A 24,175-nucleotide genomic window follows, 5' to 3' on the forward strand; every position below is an offset into this window, starting at 1 on the left:
TAGCGGCCCCGCCTCCCCCACAGAGACAAAGAGACTGGATGACTGACAGGAGGGTTCCCTCCGTTCATTCCACTATGGAACAAACGTACCCAGGTGCTGAGACTGATGCACAGAGTGAACCCTCTTGTCATCCAGTCTGTTTGGAGGCGAGAGACTAAGAAAACAAACACGCATGCACATGGCAATATACCGAGGCCGGCAAAATTATTGAGTTCATTTTCATTTATCGTGCGATTAATTGATTTATTGATTATCGTCCCAGGCCTCTATCTCTCTCTCTACTCTCTCGCTACCTCGCTTTGGCTGTTTGTTTACTTTTGCTGCTTCCTAATGCTTTCCTTCTCTCCATCTGATGCGGGCATGTCTGGAGGAGAGTTTTCTGGATGGGTGGGGGGTCAAGCTTTCTGCTAAGACAGAGGCATTGAGGAGACAGTGGGAGGAACAAAAGTCATATATTCATACATCTCACGTGGCAAAGCATGATACATCAAGCATACTTAATATATTGTCCACCTCTACTGGAAGCTGCTGTGTTGTTGCTGCATCTCATTCTAGGGATGCACATTATCTGCATTATATCAGTATCTGCATATATTATGTTAGAAAGTTAAATATCTGTTTTCAGCTGAAATGATCCTATCTGCTGATAGGATAATTTCTGCTCAATTTACAGCTGATATACCAACTATACATATCTGCAGTAAAATCACATATCGGCATTAAATAGCTGCAAAATCTACAACTATAGCATCAGGTATAAGTGGTTGCCGTATACTCAAGGAGGCTCACTGTGAGCTCTGAACATTTTGAATGAAACCCCAAGCTTAAAACCACGATCAGACTGTGTCTCTCCCCTCTCTTAGCTTTGCTTGATTCAGCCTCTTTTTGCACTGGAGACACTTTATTATGCTTTTATTTATAGAGAAGGGTAGTGGATAGAGAGGGAGGAGGGAGTGAAGAAGGACATGCAGGAAAGGAGCCACAGCTGCTTGTACACACGAGACGCCACCTAACCACCAAGCCATCTGTGCCCACAAAGAACATATATCAAAACTTAGCACCAGTGGTTGGATAAATGTACCACAGACAACAATATTTTGTCTTATCAAGGCATTGTCCTGCTCCTGATCTTTGAAGAATCTTTGTTGACATGAGATATGGGTAGCCATGATGGACAAAGAATAGAAAAACACAGTTTGAAAGACGTGTTTATTAGTAAACTAAGATGAAAAGAGAGGCAATTTCAGGTCATAATGAAGCCAAAACAAATACAGTAACGTATTACTCTGCTGTTAAGCTTCAGTGCTCCATAGACCTTCTGAATAAACTTAATCTTCCACCTTTAGTTTGCAGATTTCCCAGACCCCATGCTCTACAGTGATTACCTGCCAGAGCTGTCCCGCCATCTGTCCTGTAGTGGTCCAGCTCACCCAGAGCTTGGAGCAGACATGGTTTCCTGGGAAGATATGCTGGACATGGACCTTCCGTCCTTCCAGCCAGCGTTCCTTGTCCTGTGCAGAGTCCTCCTCAACGTCATTCACGAATGCCTTAAACTGCGACTTGAACAGAGGCCCGCTGGAGAGCCTTCACTGCTCAGTATCAAACAGGCAAGCAGCTTAACAACCTCATTAATGGATTTCTGCTTTTTCTGTTCAGGTAGAAAAAGCTAATCAGTGTTTAAACATGTTGTTTTTGCTCTGCAGTTGGTGCGTGAGTGTAAGGAGGTTCTTAAAGGTGGCCTCCTAATGAAGCAGTATTATCAGTTCATGCTGCGTGGCGTGGTGACCAACGCTCAGGGCTTGCAGACAAATGCCAATATAGACGAGTTTGAAGAGGACCTTCACAAGATGCTGGTGGTAAGATGAGCTCAAATAGCCAGGTTTAAATGAACTCTGTGATCCTAGTAGGGAAAGAATGTGAATTTATGAGTTACTGATGTGCAATTTATGCATAAAAGATCCTTCTGTTGTCTACCATGTTTTGTTAGGTCTACTTTGACTACATGCACAGTTGGATCCAGATGTTGCAGCAGCTGCCTCAGGCTTCTCACAGCTTAAAGAACCTCTTAGAGGAGGAGTGGAACTTCACAAAGGTCATCACGCCGTACATACGTGGAGGAGAGGCGCAGTCTGGGAAGCTTTTCTGGTCAGTCACTGATGTACAGACCAAACTGGCATAAATTCCTGCGCTGTATTTAGAAAAAAAGTTGCTGGTAAACTTCAGAACACAACAGAATGAAGATTGCTCATTTTTTCCTGACTGATTTGATATTGGATCCCTTAATGCAGAAAAGACAAGGATGCTGTTTGAAAGTTTATACAGGCTCCAGACTGTTGTTATATAAGAGCCTTCAAAGTGTGAAACTATCCTTTAAAGGTGTTGCTTATATTTTATGGGGGACTGAGGACCTCTCTGCTCTTTGCAGTGATATTGCTGGGATGCTGCTTAAATCCACTGGAGAGTTCCTTGATGCTGGCCTGCAAAAAAGTGGTAATGAATTCTGGGAAAGTGCGGATGACAGCACTGCCTCAGATGAGATCAGGTACTTTATAATTCCTTCAGCCTGCATTAAACATTTTATTTCCTTGTTGAGTGTTTTGTTTTGACCAGCAGTTTTTCCTCATTCCTCCAGGCGGTCAGTCATCGAGACTAGCCGGTCTCTTAAAGAGCTGTTTCATGAGGCCAGGGAACGAGCGTCTAAAGCGTTGGGCTTTGCCAAAATGCTTCGTAAGGTGAGAGAAAGCAGCAAAGAATTTTTCACTTCCTTTAAACAGAGACTAGGTTTACATTTTGCATCGACATCCACGCTGGGGAATCAGATACCAAGTTGCACTTTAGTACATGGGGTTAACACTTTGTGTTTATAGTACGTCTCCTGCAATCAGAACTCAGTTGACCACCTCATATACAAATAACAGCCCATACATCACATCCACAGCTCTCAGTCTAACTGTGGTTTATATACCTCCATCCAGCCTCACTGGTCTCTTGTAGTCTTGAATTGTGTTGTCAGCCAGTACCTGACAAGGTTTATTTCCTGAATAATACATCACTATTTCCTTTTGAAAGCATGTTGGGCTGGCAGTTTTATGTTGTTTAATGCAAACAAAAATGGTGAGATTTGTTGTTTTTACCCTAAAAATCAGTTGTCTGAGAATTCAGCACTGTGCGTTGTCTCCTCTATGTAAAAGAGCTATAGGTAAAACTGCTGCTTTCACAGATACACTGGCAATATGCTGATGAGATAGATGCTCTTACAAGAGTAGAGATGAAACGGTTACTGGTAATAATGATAACTGTGATCAAATTTGCCCATGGTTGTCATATTGTTTGTATTTTCATAATCATGATAACCGTATGTGATAAGCGTGCTTTAATATCAGGGTATATAATGTCCAGACAGCATGCTATGTAAGTTCGTTTAGGGTGAGGTGGATGGGGTGGGGGAACTGGTCGAGATGTCAGGGGAGAGGAGGTATCACTTTCTCTCCTCCTGCTGCCCCACTCACTGTGACTGGTAGAGTTCAGAGCAGAGACGACCATAGACTACTCAACTCAAAAGCTCAAAAAACATCAGCATTATGCATCAAATTAAACAAAAATGCAGTAGCCTACCTTAGACCGTCAGCTTGACAACAAAAACAAACAAGACTGTCTCTGGTTTTAGCAGCTCCTCCTTTGGACTAAAAAGTCCATGAAATGTGTTCCCAAACTTTTAGTTTAAAATAATGATCTGATATTGAAATCAGCAGAATAGAAGTTAACCAGCTTACTGGACGAGCTGACAGCAGTTATATTATGATGTGTTCAAGGACAGTAAGAAAATACACTCCTCAACAGTCGTCCCACTAAAATTGCCATGACCTGTTCAAATGTCACATCAAGTAAATAGAAATTTCAGTTTTTAAAGAGAAACTTGAATAAATACTGATGTGAGAATGAGAAATGTGTTTACTTTTCCTGCAGTGTAAAATGGAAATAACAGGTTGATTTATTAACTTTCTAACCTTTATAACTTGAAATCCACTCATCTGAGACCACTTCTGTGAGAAATAGATTGTTGTCTGTCTTTGCATCAAACAAGAAAAAAGTATTGGTAGTGGCATTGATAAGGAGCTTTGGATTGAAAATATGACTTGTATATATGAATTTTTTAGTAACTTTGGTACTTTTCTGTCCTCTCAGACTTTAAAAAGATAATGGTTAATTAGTTGTTTAAAGCATTTGGTATCAAGAAATTATGAAATATTTTGACAACCTCATCAACAAACTACCTTTGTTAATGCACATGTGATCAAGTTTTCGAAATTATTTTTGTTTCCACCAATTATAAGTGTAAATTGTAGGTGCTTATAATTTGATATATAGTGTTTTTAATATCAGACTCAATGAAATGTTTTATCAATAATCAGTTTAAGGTCATGATTATCATAATTTGAAATTTTGATATTGTTGCATCTCTATAAGTGAGTGAATTCCTCCAACCACAACACCTAATCCCAGTGCTCATTTATGCTGTGGTCATGAACATGGTCCATTAAAGGCATGGACGTGCCACTGATTGTTCACATTGCAGATGCAGGTGTGCACTGCCATGTGTGAGAGTCACAGTTGACTTGAAAGCACAGTATGCTTTCGTTTAATTAGAAGATAACTCAAGGGGCTAATTATGTGGACTAAACTAATGTAATGCTGAACCTCATTAGTTTTGTTTGGTCACGTAACACAACTACAAGCTACAAGTTTATTTGGGAAGTTTTGAGTAAGCCTGTTGGTTTACCTGATCCCTCTTCACTTCTCCTCCTCCTGCATGTGTGTCACAGTTGCCATCATATGGCTGCACTGTGTGATAACAGTAAGAGTGGGTTTAAATTTGTAGTCTGAAAATAATTCACATCATGGTTATAAGAAAATATAATTGAGTGATTAAAAACTGTATTGGCATGCATTAAAAGTCACCGCATTATTCTAGTATAATTTCATTTTTTCAGTTAAAAAATCACAATAGCAGAAAAAAATACAAATATTGCAGTCCATTTTTTTCAATGTCACTCAGGTGAATTATACATTGAGGTGAATTTACACCTAGTATTAAGGATTAACTATGGTATCTGAATACCAAGCAAGGATGTTAATGCAAGGTGTAAACAGAAGCAGAAAGCCACAACAGCACAGACTTTGCTGTTTATATCTGTGACCCTGTTTTTTAATACACCAAACTGGGGCTGTGTGTTCTGACACACTTTGTTGCATCTTTTTTGCAGGACTTAGAGGTTGCTGCAGATTTCAGTATCACAGATGGGGTGACTTCTCTCCTGGAGGCACTGAAGAAGAGAAACCATGTTAAGGTAGGTTTGTTTTTCTGGAAATTTAGCCTGCTTTTCATCTTTCCTCCCATCTTTCCTTCCTTTGACTGCATTTGTGCCTGTGTTTAACCATGTGGTTCCCCTCTCAGGTTCAGATTCCAGGCCTGGAGGAGCTGCAGATTTTTGTCCCCTGTGGTTTGATGGATCAGCGGCCTCTCATCCTGCAGCTCCTCAACGCTGCAGCAGGCAAAGACTGCTCCAAAGAGCCCGATGAGATGACTGAGGATGAGGCTTATCTGCTCATGAGTAAACACAGAGCTGGGGACTCCACCACTGATTCAGACTGGGATCAGTGGGACGGAGAGCTGCTTAAACTGGTCCCACAGATGGAAACTGTTGACACTCTAAGAGCCATGAAGGTAAGTGGAGTTTTTCTATTCCAGTCAATATGTGTGGGCGTCAAGTTTAAAAGTGTCTCACCGGAACAATCTGTGTTCAGATGGAGAACATGCTCTTGATAGTGATGCACTCAGCTCACCTGGTGGCTCAGCGGAAGGCCTTCCAGCAGTCGATGGAGGATGTGCTCACTTTGAGCCGGGAGCAAACATCGAGCCAGCCTCTCATCGCAAGTGCACTGGAGGAGCTCAAGGTACTTACATAACCATTCACTCTGATTTGGAACAAGGTGAAAATGTTTAGCTCAAACATCTCTAGACAGGTGCATGCTGGTGTCTTAGTTTGCGCTCAGTTATTTTCTGCAGCTGCTTTCAGTTATGCTGAATGTCTACTCCAGTGACATTACCTTGAAAAATACACCACTGCTGTCAGACCAGATTTTACTTTCATATCTGTAACATTCAAAACCACATGGAGTTTCTCACACTGTTAAATTGGCGCTAATTTTCTCAAATTTGTAAGCAAATAACTCAATTTCCTGAGTCTAGAATGTATGTAACCTTTATTGTGTAAAATCATTATCATTCACCTGTCTCTCTCTGTCTCCTGCCCCAGGATGAGGCTCTACAGCTATGCATCAAGATCAGCACCGCAATCGACCGGGTGGAGTACATGTTCACCACAGAGTTTGAGGCAGAGGTGGAGGAGTCGGAGCCAGCCACTCTGCATCAGTACTACAGGGAGGCAATGATTCAGGGCTACAACTTTGCCTTTGAGGTAACCAAACATATCGAATCCATCCTGATCAGATTAACCTTATTTTCCCTTTTCTCTTACATTTTAGCTACAAGTATTTTATGGTCCAAGGCTTGAAAAATTACATCTATTTCATAAGACAGATTTTGAGGAGAGAAATAACTTCATCAAAAGTTGCAGGCAAACTTCAGCAAAAGGCAAAATAATTATGGCAATGTTTCAGTTACTAAAAATTGCAATTTTCTTGCAATTTTGGAAATTAACATTAAAAAACTACCCAATACCTGGTGCGTGTTGCTTCTGTTTTTAATGCTATGATAACATAAGGCCAGAGATACACTTACTGTTAACTATGCAGACACATCATGGCTGTTGGGTGTCCCCTGTATTGTTCAGTGCCTTTCAGACTGGCTGCGTGTTTTGCTGCTTGCAGCTGCCATGCGTGTCAAGCATGCCCTGCCATGGCTTTCATACCAGGCACGTATGTGCTGCACGTTGGCTGCGTCTCCCTGCTGTCAAAAGCCTGTCAATCTTGATAAGTGTTACCTCAATAATCCTCCCTACAAGTTTGTATTCTTATTTAACCTTTATTTAATCAGGGGACAACCCATTGAGATCGAGATCTCTCTTACAAGGGTGACCTGGCTGAGAGGTCAGCAGCACACATCATAATAAATGATACATATTTAAGAGACCGATTACAACGATGAATTCAAACAAACAATAATTTAGAAAGTGCAAAAACTTATGGTCAAGTAAATTGAGTCAGAGCATATCTGAATATGCCAGTAGGAATAAATGTTGTACAAACAGCGAGGGTTTCTCCATAGAAATGCAAAACCAGGCTTTTATTTTGAAAACACAAACCAGAAGTAAACTTACTGTGTTTTTCTTTCCAGCATATTGTACCAGTGTGGAAACTAAGCGCTTTACTTATAGAAAAAAGTTTAGTGAACAACTTTATTAAACAGGCACATTCAAGCTTGTGACCTTTCACAGGGTCATCAAGAACCCTCTGCAAATATGTCCCTCCAATGTGGACATACGTATTTGCTACAAAAGGCTCTCTATTTATCATTTTCCTGTCTATTTTGGTCTATAACTGCACATGGCATGTGGAAAAAATAGGCGAGGTCTCTATTCTCTTGATTCTCTGTGTGTGGGACATGTTTATCTGGTGCATTAGACATGGCAATCAAACAGGCAGTCTGAAACGGCCCATAGATATCCTACAAACATAAAAGGGACATTGATGTGTGTGCATGTGACCAGTAGGGGCAGTGTAGAGTCAAAGGGATGTGACAGAACAAACACACCAGCAGGGGAAGCAATGGCTGGAAGTTAAGAAAACAAACTGATAAACCAAGCTCACAGTTATCCACAGCTAAGCAAGTGTTACTGAAGCTGCACAGAGACATACCTGAGAAACTAGCTGATGACTTATGAGTTCTGTTTTAGTTGACATATAAATCTTTAAAGCCAATGGAAATGAAATAGTGCACTGGTTCGACCACTGACCCTGTAAACTGGTGAATTTTAGCTTTCTGGAGCTGCACTTTTTTTTAGTTTAGTTTTTCCTTTCCAAACATATTTGAAAATCATATTTTAACATTATAACAAAAAAGCTACACTCAGAGGCTTTCTCAAGGACACTCCTTTTTCTGTAGCTGCTGTAACAACGTCATGAACAAATGAATCAGCTGAAAGTCAGTAGTGAACATGGTCTCGCGTTAGACCCAAACACTCCGACAGTCTGAGCTGATCTCATATTAATAATGATCAGTGATGTTACTAAAACACTAATTCTGATCTCAGATTGACATATCAGTTCATTTTATCCGTATGACACAGTGCATGCACACAACTGAGATAGATGAACAAATGAGCTGTTAACGCAGATCAAACAGCCATGCACACATAATGAACATATATTCTTATTTTTATCAACCAGTGAGCAGCACAGTCATGTTGTCTACCTGAATCTGACAGGCTACAGTGATACTGCCCCTCCTCTTTTATGATTAGATGTTGACATGAGAACAGATCTACATCACTTCCCTTTAGCCCAAAATAAGACAGAACAACACACCTTAACAATTCCCCTTTCACATTATTCCTGGAGATGTTCTCATCTCACTTATCCAATCATAAGAGAAAAGGACAGGATCACCATAGCTGGTCATAATCAGGTAGACAACTGACTGTGCACGCCCACTGACTGACAGAAATAAGAAGTTTTTTATGTGAGCAAGCAGAGAGAACAACTCTGAGTAAGTGCGAGGAAAACAGTCACATGTGCAGTACAATCCAGTGCGTGCATGAAACACAGTATTCTCCTCTCAGGCTGCAAAGATTCACACACAAGCAGAGAAATGTTGAACATGAGTGCTGGAAAAGTGCTTGCAAAAATATTAAGTGTGCATGGCTGTTTGATTTTCATGTGTGGCTTTCTTTAATCCTTTGTTTATCTTGTTTGTGAGCATGTATTTTGTCAGTTTTTGACTTCATATTCTACAGTAGCTTACATTCAACACATAAGGTTGTTTAAGCTCTCGTTTCTTTTACTTTTCCTCCAGAAACACATTGTATGTTCCATACGCAAGTACATGTACATGAACTCCCATGACACAGCCAGACTGGCTTACAAATGCAAGGTTAAACAACAATTACGTCTGCAGTTTTACTGGCAATGATATGGTTTGATTTTTACTGGTTTGACTCTGGTTTCGTGAAAACCATGTAAGGTGGTGTGGAGGGTATTTTAAGGGAATTATCCTAAAAATATTTCGTTTGTTGCGTTGTGTTACAGTACCACAAGGAAGTGGTGCGCCTAATGTCAGGAGAGTTCAGGCAGAGGATTGGGGAACGCTACATTGCTTTTGCACGCAAATGGATGACCTATGTGCTGACCAAATGTGAGAGTGGCAGGGGCACCAAGCCCAGGTAAGGACTTACCTTTACTTGTGTCTTTTTTATCATCTGTTTGGGTGCAGGGTGTGCTAACTTCTTCACTATGAGTTTGATTATGTGTCTCTGGGATGCTTTTTGCACCATTGATGCTGAGGGTTAAATCCAGGCCTTCTGCTTGCATTAATTAGTACAACTAGTGCAATTAAACTCTTGATTCTCTTTGCTTTCAGCACAACCAAACCCTGCCTGAAGCTGATGTCTCTTGATAATCTCTTGATCAGTTATACAACAGCTATCCGCCCTCATCCTCTTTAACAACTTCAGGACTTAATGTGATAAACTCTGTTTTGCCCCTGCTGTTTTTTTATCCTTATTAAGAACCAAACTCTATTTTTATCCTTTCCTTAATAGCCACTGCATTGAACTACTTTTTACTTTAACCCGCCATGTCAAAAGCTTTTACTTTCAACCATAACAAGCTGCCATGGCAACATTGTACTCTGATAAAAGAGGGACCCAGCACACAACTGCAACAGCAGCACAACACCTTTAAAAGGCTTTAAAACAGTTTTAAGTCTAAAATTCAAAACAAGATCAGATTTCATACTAATCTGTCATGTTTCTCCCACAGGTGGGCGACTCAGGGTTTTGATTTTCTTCAGGCCATCGAACCTGCCTTCATATCAGCATTACCAGAGGAAGACTTCCTGGTAACACAGCCTGTTTCCTTCCGTCTTTCATTTCTTCACACAAATTGTTTTATATTTTTATAATCTTGACTTTGATTTTTTTATCCTTCTGCAGAATTTACAGGCATTGATGAATGAATGTATTGGACACGTGATTGGAAAACCTCACAGCCCAGTCACCGGCCTCTACATTGGTAAGATTCTCCTTTTATCTAAGCTGTCAAAGCATTTATTTCTAGGATTTTAGTTTAATTTCAGTGTTCAAATTCAGTTGCCTGAGTGCCAAATAAACAAAGCAATAAAACAAAAATCTGTGGAACAGCTCAGAAGCATTTACATTATCTATAGTTACATCAGTTTTGATTGATTCCTGCTGCTCCTCATTTGCCAAGAGTAGAAAATTGCAGTTGCCCAGCTGATGTGTTAAAGTGTAGTACTATGACTGTGAAGAAGGGTGTTGCTGGAAAATGATGTGTTTGCTCAGCAAACATTTCCTGATCAAATAAAGACAGAGACAAAAACAAAAACAAAGAAAACAAGCAGGCATGCTGCAGAAAGTGAAAGTCTTGTTCCTGACATTCAGAGATGGAAAATACCCAAATAAAATAAGTAAAAATAAAAATAAGTAGTTTTTAGATAACTGTGCTTCACTTGAGTACTTATTTTCCTGACCTCATTTTAAAGTTTAACACAAATACATAGTTTCTCTCCTCCTTATATTTCAAATGAGAAATTTAACTTTATTACATTTGAGACAAACCATTAAGATAATTTTGTTTTACTATGGGCATGCATGCCTTGCAACACTAACACCCTGTTTATAAAGAGCATTTAAAAGAATTTATATCTGTTTGGGCATTTTGATACCAAGTGGTAATCCTTAATGCTTTGTGTGATTGCAACTCAATGCATACTCTAAGTATGACTTTATTAATGTTTGTCAAGCCTCGCTCGGAGTGATGGAAATTGCGTCTCTTTTCAGATATCTGGACTTTTTGGCTCAGTTCAGTTATGCCAGACTTTTAGCTTCCAGCTACTCTTCACTTGATATCATTTTGCCTTATTTATATCAATTTAAACAACAAAAGCAAAAGGGAGGAGTCTCTCAAATGGGAGCTGACTCAGAAAGATCATGTCTTCCTTATTACTTGTCTCCTCTTTCAATTTAACCTGTACTCTAAAAGGTTATTTGCTCAGTAGTGTATCACTGTGTCCTATTAAAACATATTAGTGACATAATGTGGGGTAAAGCTGTTAAAAAGGGAACCACTAGCCTCTTAGCTCATACGTTTGCACTGCCAGTGGCTTCTCTGCACACAACATGCAGGGATACCAAGCTATGGTAAAGAGTGCTACTGAAAGGATGATAGACCGTTGTTTGTAAAAGACATGAGAAAGTGAGCTTTAGTATAAAGTCACTACTTCTTTAATTCAGAGTGCGATCTTCTGAAATTATGTGCCATCATTTTAGATCTGAATTTATTTTGCATTGTAAATGTAAAAAGAGCCTAAGACTAATTTCAATCAATGTACGGGACAGTCTGTAGATCATTTTTATTTCATTTAAACCAAGAATGATGGAGGCTGATTTTAAAGCTCTTAAGGTATCAGAATCTTGTACTTAGGTATGATAATAGTAAAAATCAAGTACTATTTACACGTTTTTCAATATTAGGCTGTGTCTAGAATCATACATTACTCACCCCAGGGGATTGTGGTCAGTCAAGCTAGGTTGGCTGAGTTATCACTTAAAGTCGTGCCATAATTTAACCTGACACGCCTGATAGACTGTTTCACATAACGACTGCATGGACATATTTCACAGTCATCTGAAAAAGCTCCCATACAAGCAGAAGGGCAGGACTTTTCAAAAAATTCTCAGAAGGTGCAGGACCCATGCATTAGCAGGTTGGCAGGAGAGCAAAAACATATTTTCCTTCTTTAAAAGCTTTTAGTGTGGCTTTTTGCTCTTGTCTTAATGGAGAAATGGGGCAAATTCTGATACAACTGCCGCTGTGGCAACATTCAAGCTAATTGCCGCCATACTCACACATGACAACCCCTTGTGCTCCTCAATAACTCTCACAAACTCATGCCAAAGCAGCTCAACAGAAGACCTTTGTAGTCCTTTGCTCTTTATTTCATAAAGAAATATGCAGTTCTGATAAAATTGCTGCTGTACTAAAGCTACATCCAGTTACTACACACTAGCAGCAGCCATTGCTAACAGCTTTCAGTACAACTAAACCCTGCTTGTAGCTGCTCCTTAAATGACACCGAGCCATGTTTGGATTGGAGCTTTTCGAGATGGATTTCGTCTGGTGACAGACTTGCAAATTTATCTGCTTTGTGAGGTTAGCCTTAATTTCCCACTATTGTGAATCATGGTCATTATTAAACTACATATTTAGTTATGTGAGAGCAATGACATCATTTCATTACAAAGCTGACCTTATTAGGCTTAATCTTCTTTGATCATACTTGCGTGCTTTTATTCATGTAAAAAGTGCTGGAAGCTTGAGTCTTCTCTCTGTGACTCTGTCACAAGACTTTCTTTGCTATCTGTGCCCAAAGTCCAACTTTCAGGTATGCTGCTCCTGCAGCCTGGAATCTACTTCAGGAAAATCTGTCTTTGGGAGTGGGTGTCTTGAAATCTTTTTAAAAAGAGATAAAATGTGTTGGAGGAAGATGCATCTGGTTGTAGATATTTCGACTAATGACTTGCTGCTCTGTCACCTGGGTTTGACTGATTTTTGGTTATACTAGTTTTTATGATATATGTGTAACTGTTAAATATGATGCTGCCTGTCTTGGCCACGACACTTGTTAATGATATTCTTGATCTAAATGAGGTTTTCTTGGTTCAATAAATTCAAATGAAATTAACGATAGCCAGAGCAGTGTTAAAGTCCAGTACTCCAGTATAACTCTCTATGTGGAGGAGCAATGTCGGGAATGAGTTTGTGATTTCAGACACAGTCACAGTCAGCTAATTTCCTGTTTTAAATGACCAATAATTGCAAGCAAACAACCTTCATGCTGTCTTAAAGCACAACAGTCTAAGTACTCTTGTTCCTCTCTCGCCAACCTGTGGATTTGATGGCTGCTCTCTCTCTTTCTGCTACAACAGCTTTGGATTTCAGACATGACTGTTTTGTTGATGTTTAAGGCCCACAGTACTAAATGATATGGTGCCATGGACTGTTAAATAAAAAGAAGTGTGAGGTTCAGTTAGCTTATACTGACTGATAGAACAGGAAGAAGGAAAGGTCTTCTAGTCTAGCTCTATTCTTCAGCTTTTACTTCTGCAACGAATTTCCATCAGCTCTTTAACTAGTTTGTTTTTACTCAAATATCTCTACTTCTGCTAAAGTAAGGAACATGTAATCAAAATCACAGTTATACAGCATATGTTGCTTTTGCACCCTCTAGAGAAGAGTGGGTGTTACTTGTCAGATGTTTATTGTACATATCCTTTAATCCAAGCACTAGATTTTTATTTTACAGCTGTCCAGACTGAATGAAGCATTTGTTGTTGATTCTTTTCAGCTCCCAGGAATAGTCCTCGTCCCGTAAAGGTCCCTCGGTGCCATAGTGACCCACCAAACCCCAATCTGTTTATCCCTAATGCTGAAGGTTTCAGGTAGGTGATTGTAGATGAATGTGTGCCTGTGTGAATTCTTCCTGCATGGCTTGTAGTACTTCTTTATCTTTGCTTTGTATGCCTAGTGTTGTTTTTGCCCTGTAGTTGTTGAGCTTGTGTTGTGTGCATGCTGTGAGTATGTTTGATCAGTTTGAGTGAGTGAGTGCTCATTTGTGTCCCTCAACCAGCCACCCAGCTACTCTCTTTAATTTATGTCCCACGTTCAGTCCTCTCCCCTCCCTTGGCAGAGCTCCTCAGTTTGTTTTTTTTAACCACACAGCTCCCGAAGTCTCCCCTGCGACCTCCGGAACCAGCTTTTCCCCAACGGCCCTCGCCCCGTGCCTCAGGGTCCGGGGGAACAACACAGCCACACCAAAGCACCCAGCAGCAGCCCCAATGACGTCAGGTAGCTTTGCCCCCCGAGTCACCTGGTAGAAACTGCTGTCCGAAACACAAAAGAGAGAGAGAAAGAGCTGGCACAAAGGAAACTAGGGAGGAAATGCTTCAATTTAATCTGATTCAAAATGTCTAAGTCGTAGGCTCTCTCTCCAGAGGATTCAGTACTTGTCTTTTAACTATAAACACAAGCTTAGCAGCAAAGTTATACTGGCAATTATTTGAAGATATTTCAGATTTCTCTCAGAGGGGCCGAGATACATTTGAGTTTGGTAGCTTGATGCAAACATATGATAAAGATTACCTTTAACAAGCCAGCAGATTCAGCATTACTTTGCAGTAATTTAAACTTCAGAAAAAAAAATCTATTTAGCTCAAGACAGTATGGCTGCAGACCACCTCTCTCAGACGCCTGCCTCTGCAGATCACTGGTGTCAGACCCAACTTCTGTCCGGACAGAAATACACACAAAAACTTTCAAATTGGAACAGGATTACACTTTCAGTTAGGTTTACAATGACGGTTACGATAGGGTGGGTTAGGAAGGACCCGAACAACAATAACAGTATCATTTTTATTACAAACTTTAAGCCTTTTACGCCAAAAATAACTCACCTGACCTGTACAGATTAAAGCTCATCCTCCATCAAGACACTCTCACCTTGTCTATGCATCATCACACCAATGGAGCCTGTAGGTTTCAGTTTAATTGATGGGAGTGCTTCCACCAGTTTTGCTCCATCACAGCTCTTGCAGCCTGGAGCCTTCCTCAGCAGATACACAGGAATTCTGGTTTTGCCAGATGCCATGCCGCTGTGCACCAAAGATCAAGCAAGGCAGAAAGTTTTGCAAAACAATTTAAACATCTGGTGAAATTTTACAGTAAAATACCAGATCATATTTCACTTTACTACATCAACAAAACACCACAATGGAGCGTAGCCGAGCCCGTAGTCAACAGGTCAGAAGGACAGGAAGAATAGGTAAAGTTAATCTAAATAGATAGATGGTCGTTTATTGTCATTGCGTTGTAAAAATGCAATGAAATTACATTTGGCAGTCTCCTCTCCAGCAGCCAACACAGTGGTCCAAGCGGTGGTTAGAATCCTCAGCCTCACATCATCCATCCTGCTGGTGAGGGAGCGGGCACCCTGGAGGAAGATGCTCAGTATGGCAGGTTTGTGTGGGGCCACTCTTAGCCTAGCCTGCAAGCCCGCTTTCTCCTTCTCGCACAATGCCGTCGCTGCTTCCACCCCAACGGCTGTAGGAGTCGTGCTGCTCCACGTCCTCCTCCAGTCTCCAAGCATCCCATTCTCCGGATTATCTTCACCAAGAAAGATTTAAACTCTGGGGGCACGCTGTCAGTTCTGTGTGTAAGTGTAGGGCTTTGTTTTGCTGCTAGTGACGGAGCGCCAGGCCGCTGCGTTTGTACGCACCGCCCCATACTATTTCAGTAGGTAGCATTCAGTAGTCTCCTGGTGATCAGGCAGTGCTCCGTGGCAGTTACTGGCAGTTGTTGTTAGCTTTTAAGCTAGCCAGGAGTTGTAGTTGAGACTAAGGTCTTCTTTTCACCTTTTTTGGGTTTTTCTTGATGGAAATTTCCCGTTCATTCTCTCAAAGTGCCCTGGACCATCCATCTTCTTTGTTTTCACAGGTTTCAACATATGTTGTCAACTTAATTGTGAAATAACTCTAAAAGACCAAAACATAACTTAAGAGTGCAGCTGTCTTGCTGCCAACAGCTCTGGTTGCCCAGCAAAAAACAGCAAAATTATACTTCCCAATCAAATTATAGTTAACTGATGAAGCATTTTTACTCATAAATAGGTTACTTGCCCATGATAGAAGCTCAAAAATCCACGATAGGACAAAAAAACTACAGTTTGGAACAAAAGCTTCACATGTGTTAATGTCAACAGTGGATGTTTGCAGATGGCGGAGCACGCAGTCAAACCACAGCGCAGCCTTGACGAAGCTGAGATAGACCCAGTGGAGGTCCCGGGTAAAGCAGATTATGTAGCTTAAGCTACCCACCCATAACTACTTCTAAAATGGCAAATATTTCATTGGCAAATTAAGTCACTTTTGTCCTGATGAGGTGGTTTCTTATACTAATTTCATTACAACTAAAAAGAACCTTTTTTTCCATGAGAAAAAACAGACTTAAGACTAGCCAAAAATAGATCTTTGAAGACTAAAACAGACTAAAAGTAAGCTTTGTTCTCGCTAAGATGGCTAAAAGTAGACTAAAATGTAATTTCGTTTTCATCAGACATTTAAAATCCATGATATTTCTCCACTTTGGGTAAATCTGCCAAAACACAATGCATTTGTATTTCTTCTGCCACTCAAGTTGTCTTACAGTGGTGGTCTGCAGGAGAGAGCATCTAAAAGTAGTGATCTGCAGCCAGGCCCCTCTGATTTGCCATGACAATACTTGGTAAAAGAGATTATTAAATTATTTACTTAAAAATATGACGATAAAGAGATTTTTTTCTATGGTAAGAGATTTGAAGTAACTTGTTTACATCCTTAGTCTTTTGACCTGAAATTTTATCATCTGCTAACTAACACACAACTATCAGATGCACTGCAGCACTAAAAATACTCTTGTGACCAAGATGAAAATTGCACGGAAGACTTAAGAGGAACAGCATCCTTACATTTGTATTCTGCTCTGTTTTTTTCATGGTGACGAGTAGGGTTGCTCAATAATGGCAAAAATAATAATCATGATCATTTTGATTGGTGTTGAAATCATGTTTGTTGTATATGATTACGCGTTGATTTTTACAACAGCTGCATCTATGCATAAATTTGATTTTGTCCTGTTGCTTTGAAAGACAGCCACAACCACAACTCCTTAAAACCAGAGTGGTTCCATATGACTAAGGTTGATTGACCTACAGCTTCCTTTTTTTACATTGAATTGATATCTTTATTCTGATCATGTAAATGACAATTTTAAAAAGTATTTAAAAGAACAAAAATGGGGGAACAGCAAGAAGAAAACAGTAACTTCCGTTTGAGAAATACTTAAGCATCTCAGTTTACATGAGCAAAAAGTAGTAGGGAGAAAAATAAACTTATTTAATCATACCCCTTTAATTTTTACTTACATTTTATCAATACTTCCTAAATAAAATGTTAGAATCTTACCGTCAATTTTGAAACTTGTACTGTTTTTCTTGTACTTTAGATCTCTTAAAACTTCATATGGCACAGTGATAATCTCAATTTGTTTTCATGATCATGCAAAGCCAACATTACAGATCTACTTCGATCACAGCAGTAAATTTACTGATTTGTTTAACTGAGACCTTGTAGCAATCATCATGAAAACTAAAATATCTAATTGCAGTTGTTTTGACTCATATTGCAGATGCAGTGTGCAGCTTTAGTAGCTACTAAGGAGGTGACCGGTACAATATGAACTTTTCTTATTGGCAGTAGCAACATGAAAATGTGAGCTTCAAACAAGGATTTTCAGCTAAACTCAGACCTCTAAAATAAAGTGAAATACAACAGCTGTTTGGGATGTCATGTGGAATCCTTCTCTGGCTATGTGCTACCATTAAGTCAACAGAGGTGAAAAAAGTACAAGAGTACTATAATTTTTTTTTAATTATTATTATTTTTTAAAGGTTTATTTTTGGGCATTTTTGCACCGTTATTTGATAGAGGAGGATAATGGATGGAGTCGGAAACAGGGACAAGAGTAGGGGAGAGACTTGCGGTAGGGCCTCAGGCCAGATTCGAACCCGGGCCATCCGCATATATAGGGCGCGCCTTAACCACTCAGCCACCTGCGCCCCACAAGAGCACTGTTCTTAAATTAAAGTTCAGATACACTCATTAGAATAGACTTAAGTAAAAATACTGATTTCAAAATGTACCCAAGAAAGTACCCAAAAAACTACTCAATTACAGTAATTTGAGTAAATGTAATTAATGACTTTCCACCTCTGCATTTTGGATATTTGTACTATCTTAATCTAAAATAATAATTAGCTTCCTGTTTGGGTGTAGACCTGCCTTCATTTTAAAGAAAATATGGAACATCAGGTATACTGAAGATTATGGAATGAACGTAACATAGAAAACAAACTTGTTATGCAATTATTATTACAGTAAAAAGATAGATAATTGATAACACAAGGTGCAGATGACTTTTGACTTTTTTTCTAAACCGAAATGAGACTTTGTTACATCGCTGTGGCTGCAGAGAGAGGCTGCAGTGGCTTAAACCAAAGTGTGCTGAAAGGGACAATGAGGCATGCAATGAAAAATGTATGTACTAATTATGGACCTTGATTAATTGTGAGTAATGCTGACTAGGATTGGACAAGTAATCAAAAATTAGATTAAATCGCAATATGGCCTTCTGCAATTTTCAAATTGCAAAAGGTGCAATTTTTCTTTGACCTGAAATTTGTGTCAAAATAGCAGATTTAAACTTTTATTGCAGCAGAGATGCTTTGCATGACATATCATGGAATTATTCAGGTGCCATTTTTTTTGGATTGTCTACAAAAAATCCTACCTTCTTCATGCTTTTACTTTTCCTTATAAACAAAAGAATGACAAAAACCCTTCAATGCAACAATTCATATCCAATTTGCTACACAAGTCAAAATTATCAGATTTAGACACTTTTAAAGAATTGTTCAGCCCTTGTTTGGGAATAAAAGAGAGTTAAGGAATAATTGCATATCAAATTACAATTGCAATATTGGGGAAAAAAATCGCAATTAGATTATTTTCTAAAATCGTTCAGCCCTAATGATGACAGCAGAAGTTAATTTCTGTCATTTCATCGAGATTAGTAAACTCTTTATCACAGGGAAAGCAGCATTATTATCTTGAGACAAAGTCAGTGATAATTTGATACCTTAAGAAAAGAACCAAATTACATTTTACCACAGCATAGCAGAATAGAATAAAATGTATGAGTGTATGTCTGCCTAGGGCTTCTGTGGAATTGTAACTACAAAACTATTATTTTACTCTGTGCAAATTGTACATCACAGATTTTAATCTAGTATCACTAAATCTAAATGTATTTTATTTGAATATCTGTATTTAGCATTGATCCAGACAATTAACTAATGAGAAATGTCTCATATGCTCCACATATTACCTGAAATGTAAAGCTACCTAAATAATTACATTGTGCACTAATGCTGCATTTACTGCATGGATATTAAGAAATTTAAAACGTGTTAGACCTTCTCCATCCTAAAAACTGTTTGAGAAGATCTTTCTAAATTTTAACATGCATGCCACTGACGAAGGCCATCAGATAATTTGTAATTGGTTTCAAGATAATACTTCCATTAAAGAAGTCTTAATGCATCCTTAAGAAACTGCAGAATGTCACCAAATCAGGAAAACAGCCTAGAGAAGCCTTGTTACTGTCCAAGGGTAGAGACTGTGGTTGTTGTGCATGGTGTGAAATGAAAAAGAAACACTCTACCTCATTGAAAGAGTGGGTTATGATGTTCTGCTTATTAGTGCTTTTAACATCAGTCTGGCTTTGATGCTGGTGATTCACTGCTGTTAGAGTATTTTGCTTTTTTCTGTGTGCTTTTGAAGTCAGAACATGCACTGGAGAGATCTAACTTTCAAGTGTGTATGATGCATGCTGAACATCTCATGGGTTTCAAAAGGCAGGCTGGGAATCAGTTTAATCTCTGCTTTTCTTCAAAGGTCAGATGTTTTTTGTCAGTTTTAATATCATCTTGAATCACTAATACTGACTTTCCTCAGAGAATTGAACGGTGTTAATGTCAGGATTATTTTATTTTTTATCTTAAATACACATTGGAGAACATTTTCCCAAAAGATGGAGATGATGTTTATCCCCTAAGCAAATCAAAAGAGCCTCTTTTCATTAGAGTGCCTTGAAATAGCTTTGCTTTGTTTTGCTAACATTAAAACTCAAGGGACCAGTGCATGAAGTTTCTCACGAGCGCACTTAGTCATCTTTAGAGCATTAAAATAAAGTACGATCTTGGCAGAAGGGATGGCCCTTTTTGTTGATTTTTAATTCATCCTTTAGCAGATTAAGTCCTGTCTCAATCAGTGTTTTTTTAATGGAGCACATGGTTGTATCAATTTCTCCCTTGTCCTTGCAGAGGATCCAGTTTCCATGAAAACGACCGTCTGTCCACAGTTGCAGCAGAGTTGCATTTCAAATCTTTGAGTCGTCACTCCAGCCCCACAGAGGAAAGAGAAGGTGGGTGCATTCAATGATTTGAACCTGGATCCACATTTTGCACATGAATCTGCCTGTTCAGCTGTGTTTGACTCTTTTGATTTCTTCTTTTTAGAGCCTTCCTATCCTAAGGGAGACCCTAACAGCGCTGCACGCCGAAGCTGGGAACTCCGCACTTTTATCAGCCAGTCTAAAGGTGCAATTATAGAATGAGAAGATTTATTGGATTGGGGAGTATCAGGGTCTGAAAATAAGTTTAAGTCTTACTTTAACTGGTTTTGTTTCTATGATACTCCTCAGAATAAGGTAGAACACCCTAGAGTTTGAAAAACTGTTTCCTGACAGTAGACTTGTGTGACTTACTTTAACTCCTCAGGGCCTGTGTCCACCAATGCTGTCTTTTTATACTGGCAGCACCCATTTCCCTACAACAATGGTTCTCAACTGGTGTGTAGGGAGCCAAAAGTTGGTCATGAATATGTGCCTGGAAAAAAATTAGCTAAAAGTCTATGAAATCCTCTTAAAACATGTCTTTCTTGGCCTCTCTGTTTTGCAACAGAGGTTCAAATAGGGACATTTTTTAAGAATGAATTTGATTGGTTGAAAGACATCAGAAATTTGGGTCACCTTTCCTCATTAAGGAGTAGATGGTAGGCCCTGTGTCGTGACCAGCTGAGAACCACTTCTCCACTAACTCAATTTAGTTCAGCATGAGTCCTCTGTGCAAAAATGGCCTTAGCTTATTGCTTTACTCTTAGTTAATTTTCTTTTTTTTTCGTTTATTTGTGAGAAATAGCAGATCAGAGGTGAAGAGAAAAAAATAATAGTAATAGTAATGATAACGAAGAATAATGATAGTAAAAAACAAACAAAAAGAAAAAATCAATACACGTCAAGGTAAAGACAGCTATACAGACCACCAGAGGCAAGTAGCAGAGATTTTAAGAAGAATTACCACTGTGAAGTTTGAGTGCAAACAAAAATCTAAACAAAAACATGAAGTGTAAATGTGTAAACACAATAAGTACATAGATAAACAACAAAACTAAAAAACAAGAAAACTAAATACTGATGATAATAATAATATTAGGGCTGTCATAGGATTAAAGTTGCTAATTGCAATTAATCTCACGATTTCTGTGGTTAATCACAATCAATTGCACCCTTTTTATTATTGAATTTTAAAATACCATTATTTTGCATTTAAAATTGTTCTTGTTTCATTTTTGCTTTTTAAACTAAGGCTAACTGACTTCCTGTGTGGATGCAGGCCTGCTTTTATAGGTAGATCTAAGATTATGACGAACTTAACCACAGAAAAAAGAACTTGTCATGGATTGATAAAGAAATAAGGGAACAGAAAAAAGGTAACTTTTTAATAATATAATGTTTCGATGACTTCTGATTGTCCACTGAGCTGTCTGTGAGCTCTTTGAGTGAAAAATGAGACATTGAGGAGCAGTGGTGGACTTGTTTTACATCACTGTGGCTGCAGGAAGAAGCTGCAGTGGCTTAACCAGATGGGGTCGAAAGGGGCTATAAGCATGCTATGAATCAAGTTTAAAAATAGTTTGAACACTAACTGTTGATCATATTTAATCAAGATTAATGCGATTAATCTTGACAGCTCTAAATAATAACAAAAACCACAACAACATTAAGAAGAAGAAAATAAAACAATAAACACTTTAGGGGAAAAAAGGCGAAAATGTTATACTATTACTGTATGGGGTTTAAAGAAAAAAGGTGAAAATGTTTTTATGGAATATAGCTGCACCTGTAAATGACTCTTCAACGGATCCTTACCGAATCACCAAAATCAAGAGGGGTTGGGACGTTTGATATCAGCCTCCACAAGAGACTCAAGCACAAGCATAAGCATAAACGTGGGTATGCAATGTGGAAATGTAGAAAGGATGCAAACCGATTTGCCTCCTTGCAGACTTGAGAAACCTAAGAACTTGAGAGAAAGGTATCTAACCAAAATAACTCAACTAAGCTACAGAGTGAGTTAAGTTTCACTGGTGGTGTCTGTGTTTTTCTCCATTCTGCTAACCTGAGAAGTGTGAAAAGTGACCAAGTATCTTGACTAAACCTACAAATGAGAATGTTTTTTTCATATGTCTTTCCACTGTCTCCTCTTTCAGACACAGCAGCAAGGCAAAGCCCCATGGAGGCCGTCCGCCGCTCCATCCGAAAGTTCGAGGAGAAACGCTATGCTGTTATGAAGCAGCGCAACATCATTGGACAAGTGTGTCACACACCAAAGTCCTACGACAACGTCATGCATGTCGGCCTCAGGAAGGTGACATTCAAGTGGCAGAGGGGCAACAAGATCGGTATGTCTCCTCTTTGACTGTCTTTGTTATGATGAGTCATTTACAGCAGGCAGTTATGTAATGTTTGTGTGTCAATAACAGGTGAAGGCCAGTACGGGAAGGTGTACACCTGCATCAATGTTGACACTGGAGAGCTGATGGCCATGAAGGAGGTAACCTGTTCAGCAAGATCACTTCAACAGTGTTTATATTTGACCTGCAAGGTGTGGTAACAGGTAATTTATTTTTTTGTTCTTAACCAGATTCGATTCCAGCCCAACGATCACAAAACAATTAAAGAGACTGCAGACGAGCTGAAAATATTTGAAGGCATTAAACATCCAAACCTGGTGCGATACTTTGGAGTTGAGCTCCATCGGGTAAGATGCCTTCCTTAATTTTTCCCTATCTTAAACTTTTCCATGTTTTTGTGTGGCAACTGCAGATTTTAACGCAAGTTATTGACAATTTCAAGATAAATTAAATTAGAAAATATGACAACCTCCTTTATTTTCTTCTTTTTCACATATTTTATTTCTTTTCTTAAACATACAGAATGTATGTAGACTAAACACATATCTGTCCTGAGTAACCTCCAGTAAAAAGATGTTTAAAGAAATGGGTTCTATGGGGTTGTAGGGAATGGTTTAAGTCATAACATTTCATAGTATAATACATAGTTGATATACCACAAATCTTCAAATAAAGACTGGTGGTCAAAATGTGACAAGGCCCCATATTATGGACAGGGTCCATACATGCTAATTCTCATCTGTTTCCATTTTAAACAGCAGTAGTCTATTTTGAACATTGTAGCTTTTCTTGACTTTATCATAGTGATTGTCACATCATGCTACTCGGCGAATCAAAGCCTTTGCTCAGACGAGGCTCGTGAGAGAAGGCAGACTCACACAGAGCAGGCAGCAGACAGGAAATTTTACCAAGGGATAAATGAAGCGAGCCAGTGACAGAGACAGTTTACTAATGAAGAGAGGACAGAGAAAAAAGAATGGATGGACTATTATATGCTCATATTCCCGAAACTATGGTCAGTAATCCAGTATGTCTCATTTGTCTTCGTATTTTCACACTGATTATGTTTATCGTCACTACAAGACAAATCACACATCTTTGAGCGATATGATACGATATAATACACTTTATCGTCCCTTTAGGGACATTTGTCATGGACTCCCAAGTGTTGCACATATGAAGCAGCCAGTTAATAACATAAATGTTAGATTGGAACAATAGCAACAATAATCCACAGGTGCAGACCTGCACATATCAATACAAGATGCACATAACCCACATATATCGCACGTCCCCATATTGCACAAGGTTTTTATTGAAATAGCTTACAAACTATAGTTTTAATGAGGGAAAAAATAAATACAAGATTAAAGGTTAAAGATAAGAAAACAGAGAACACCCTGATGCTACTGCATAATCTGGCTACAGCCTCCAGAAACCTTGTTCAAAGTCATAATTGAGATGGGCACAAACAACTTTGTAAAGCAGTTCAGTTTACATTTGAAGAGTCT

General features: G+C 39.0%; 1 protein-coding gene across 3 annotated transcripts in view; it reads left to right on the forward strand.

The window, feature by feature from the left end:
- The window catches only part of map3k4 (mitogen-activated protein kinase kinase kinase 4), a 49,034-nt gene that overhangs the window by 18,916 nt on the left and 5,943 nt on the right, over positions 1-24,175 (forward strand). For 2 of the 3 annotated variants that reach the window (XM_041789616.1, XM_041789617.1), the window contains exons 4-22: positions 1,347-1,607; positions 1,704-1,856; positions 1,988-2,145; positions 2,426-2,542; positions 2,633-2,732; positions 5,265-5,348; positions 5,456-5,725; positions 5,806-5,955; positions 6,318-6,479; positions 9,268-9,401; positions 10,000-10,078; positions 10,173-10,251; positions 13,607-13,700; positions 13,981-14,106; positions 20,234-20,334; positions 20,429-20,509; positions 22,461-22,652; positions 22,734-22,804; positions 22,895-23,011. In XM_041789616.1, coding sequence (XP_041645550.1) covers positions 1,347-1,607; positions 1,704-1,856; positions 1,988-2,145; positions 2,426-2,542; positions 2,633-2,732; positions 5,265-5,348; positions 5,456-5,725; positions 5,806-5,955; positions 6,318-6,479; positions 9,268-9,401; positions 10,000-10,078; positions 10,173-10,251; positions 13,607-13,700; positions 13,981-14,106; positions 20,234-20,334; positions 20,429-20,509; positions 22,461-22,652; positions 22,734-22,804; positions 22,895-23,011 — 2,529 coding nt within the window. The remainder of the gene's footprint in view (positions 1-1,346; positions 1,608-1,703; positions 1,857-1,987; positions 2,146-2,425; positions 2,543-2,632; positions 2,733-5,264; positions 5,349-5,455; positions 5,726-5,805; positions 5,956-6,317; positions 6,480-9,267; positions 9,402-9,999; positions 10,079-10,172; positions 10,252-13,606; positions 13,701-13,980; positions 14,107-20,233; positions 20,335-20,428; positions 20,510-22,460; positions 22,653-22,733; positions 22,805-22,894; positions 23,012-24,175) is intronic. The other variant, XM_041789618.1, reaches the window with a different exon arrangement.

The sequence above is a fragment of the Cheilinus undulatus genome, linkage group 6, assembly GCF_018320785.1.
Source record: "Cheilinus undulatus linkage group 6, ASM1832078v1, whole genome shotgun sequence".
Taxonomy (NCBI): Eukaryota; Metazoa; Chordata; class Actinopteri; order Labriformes; family Labridae; genus Cheilinus; species Cheilinus undulatus.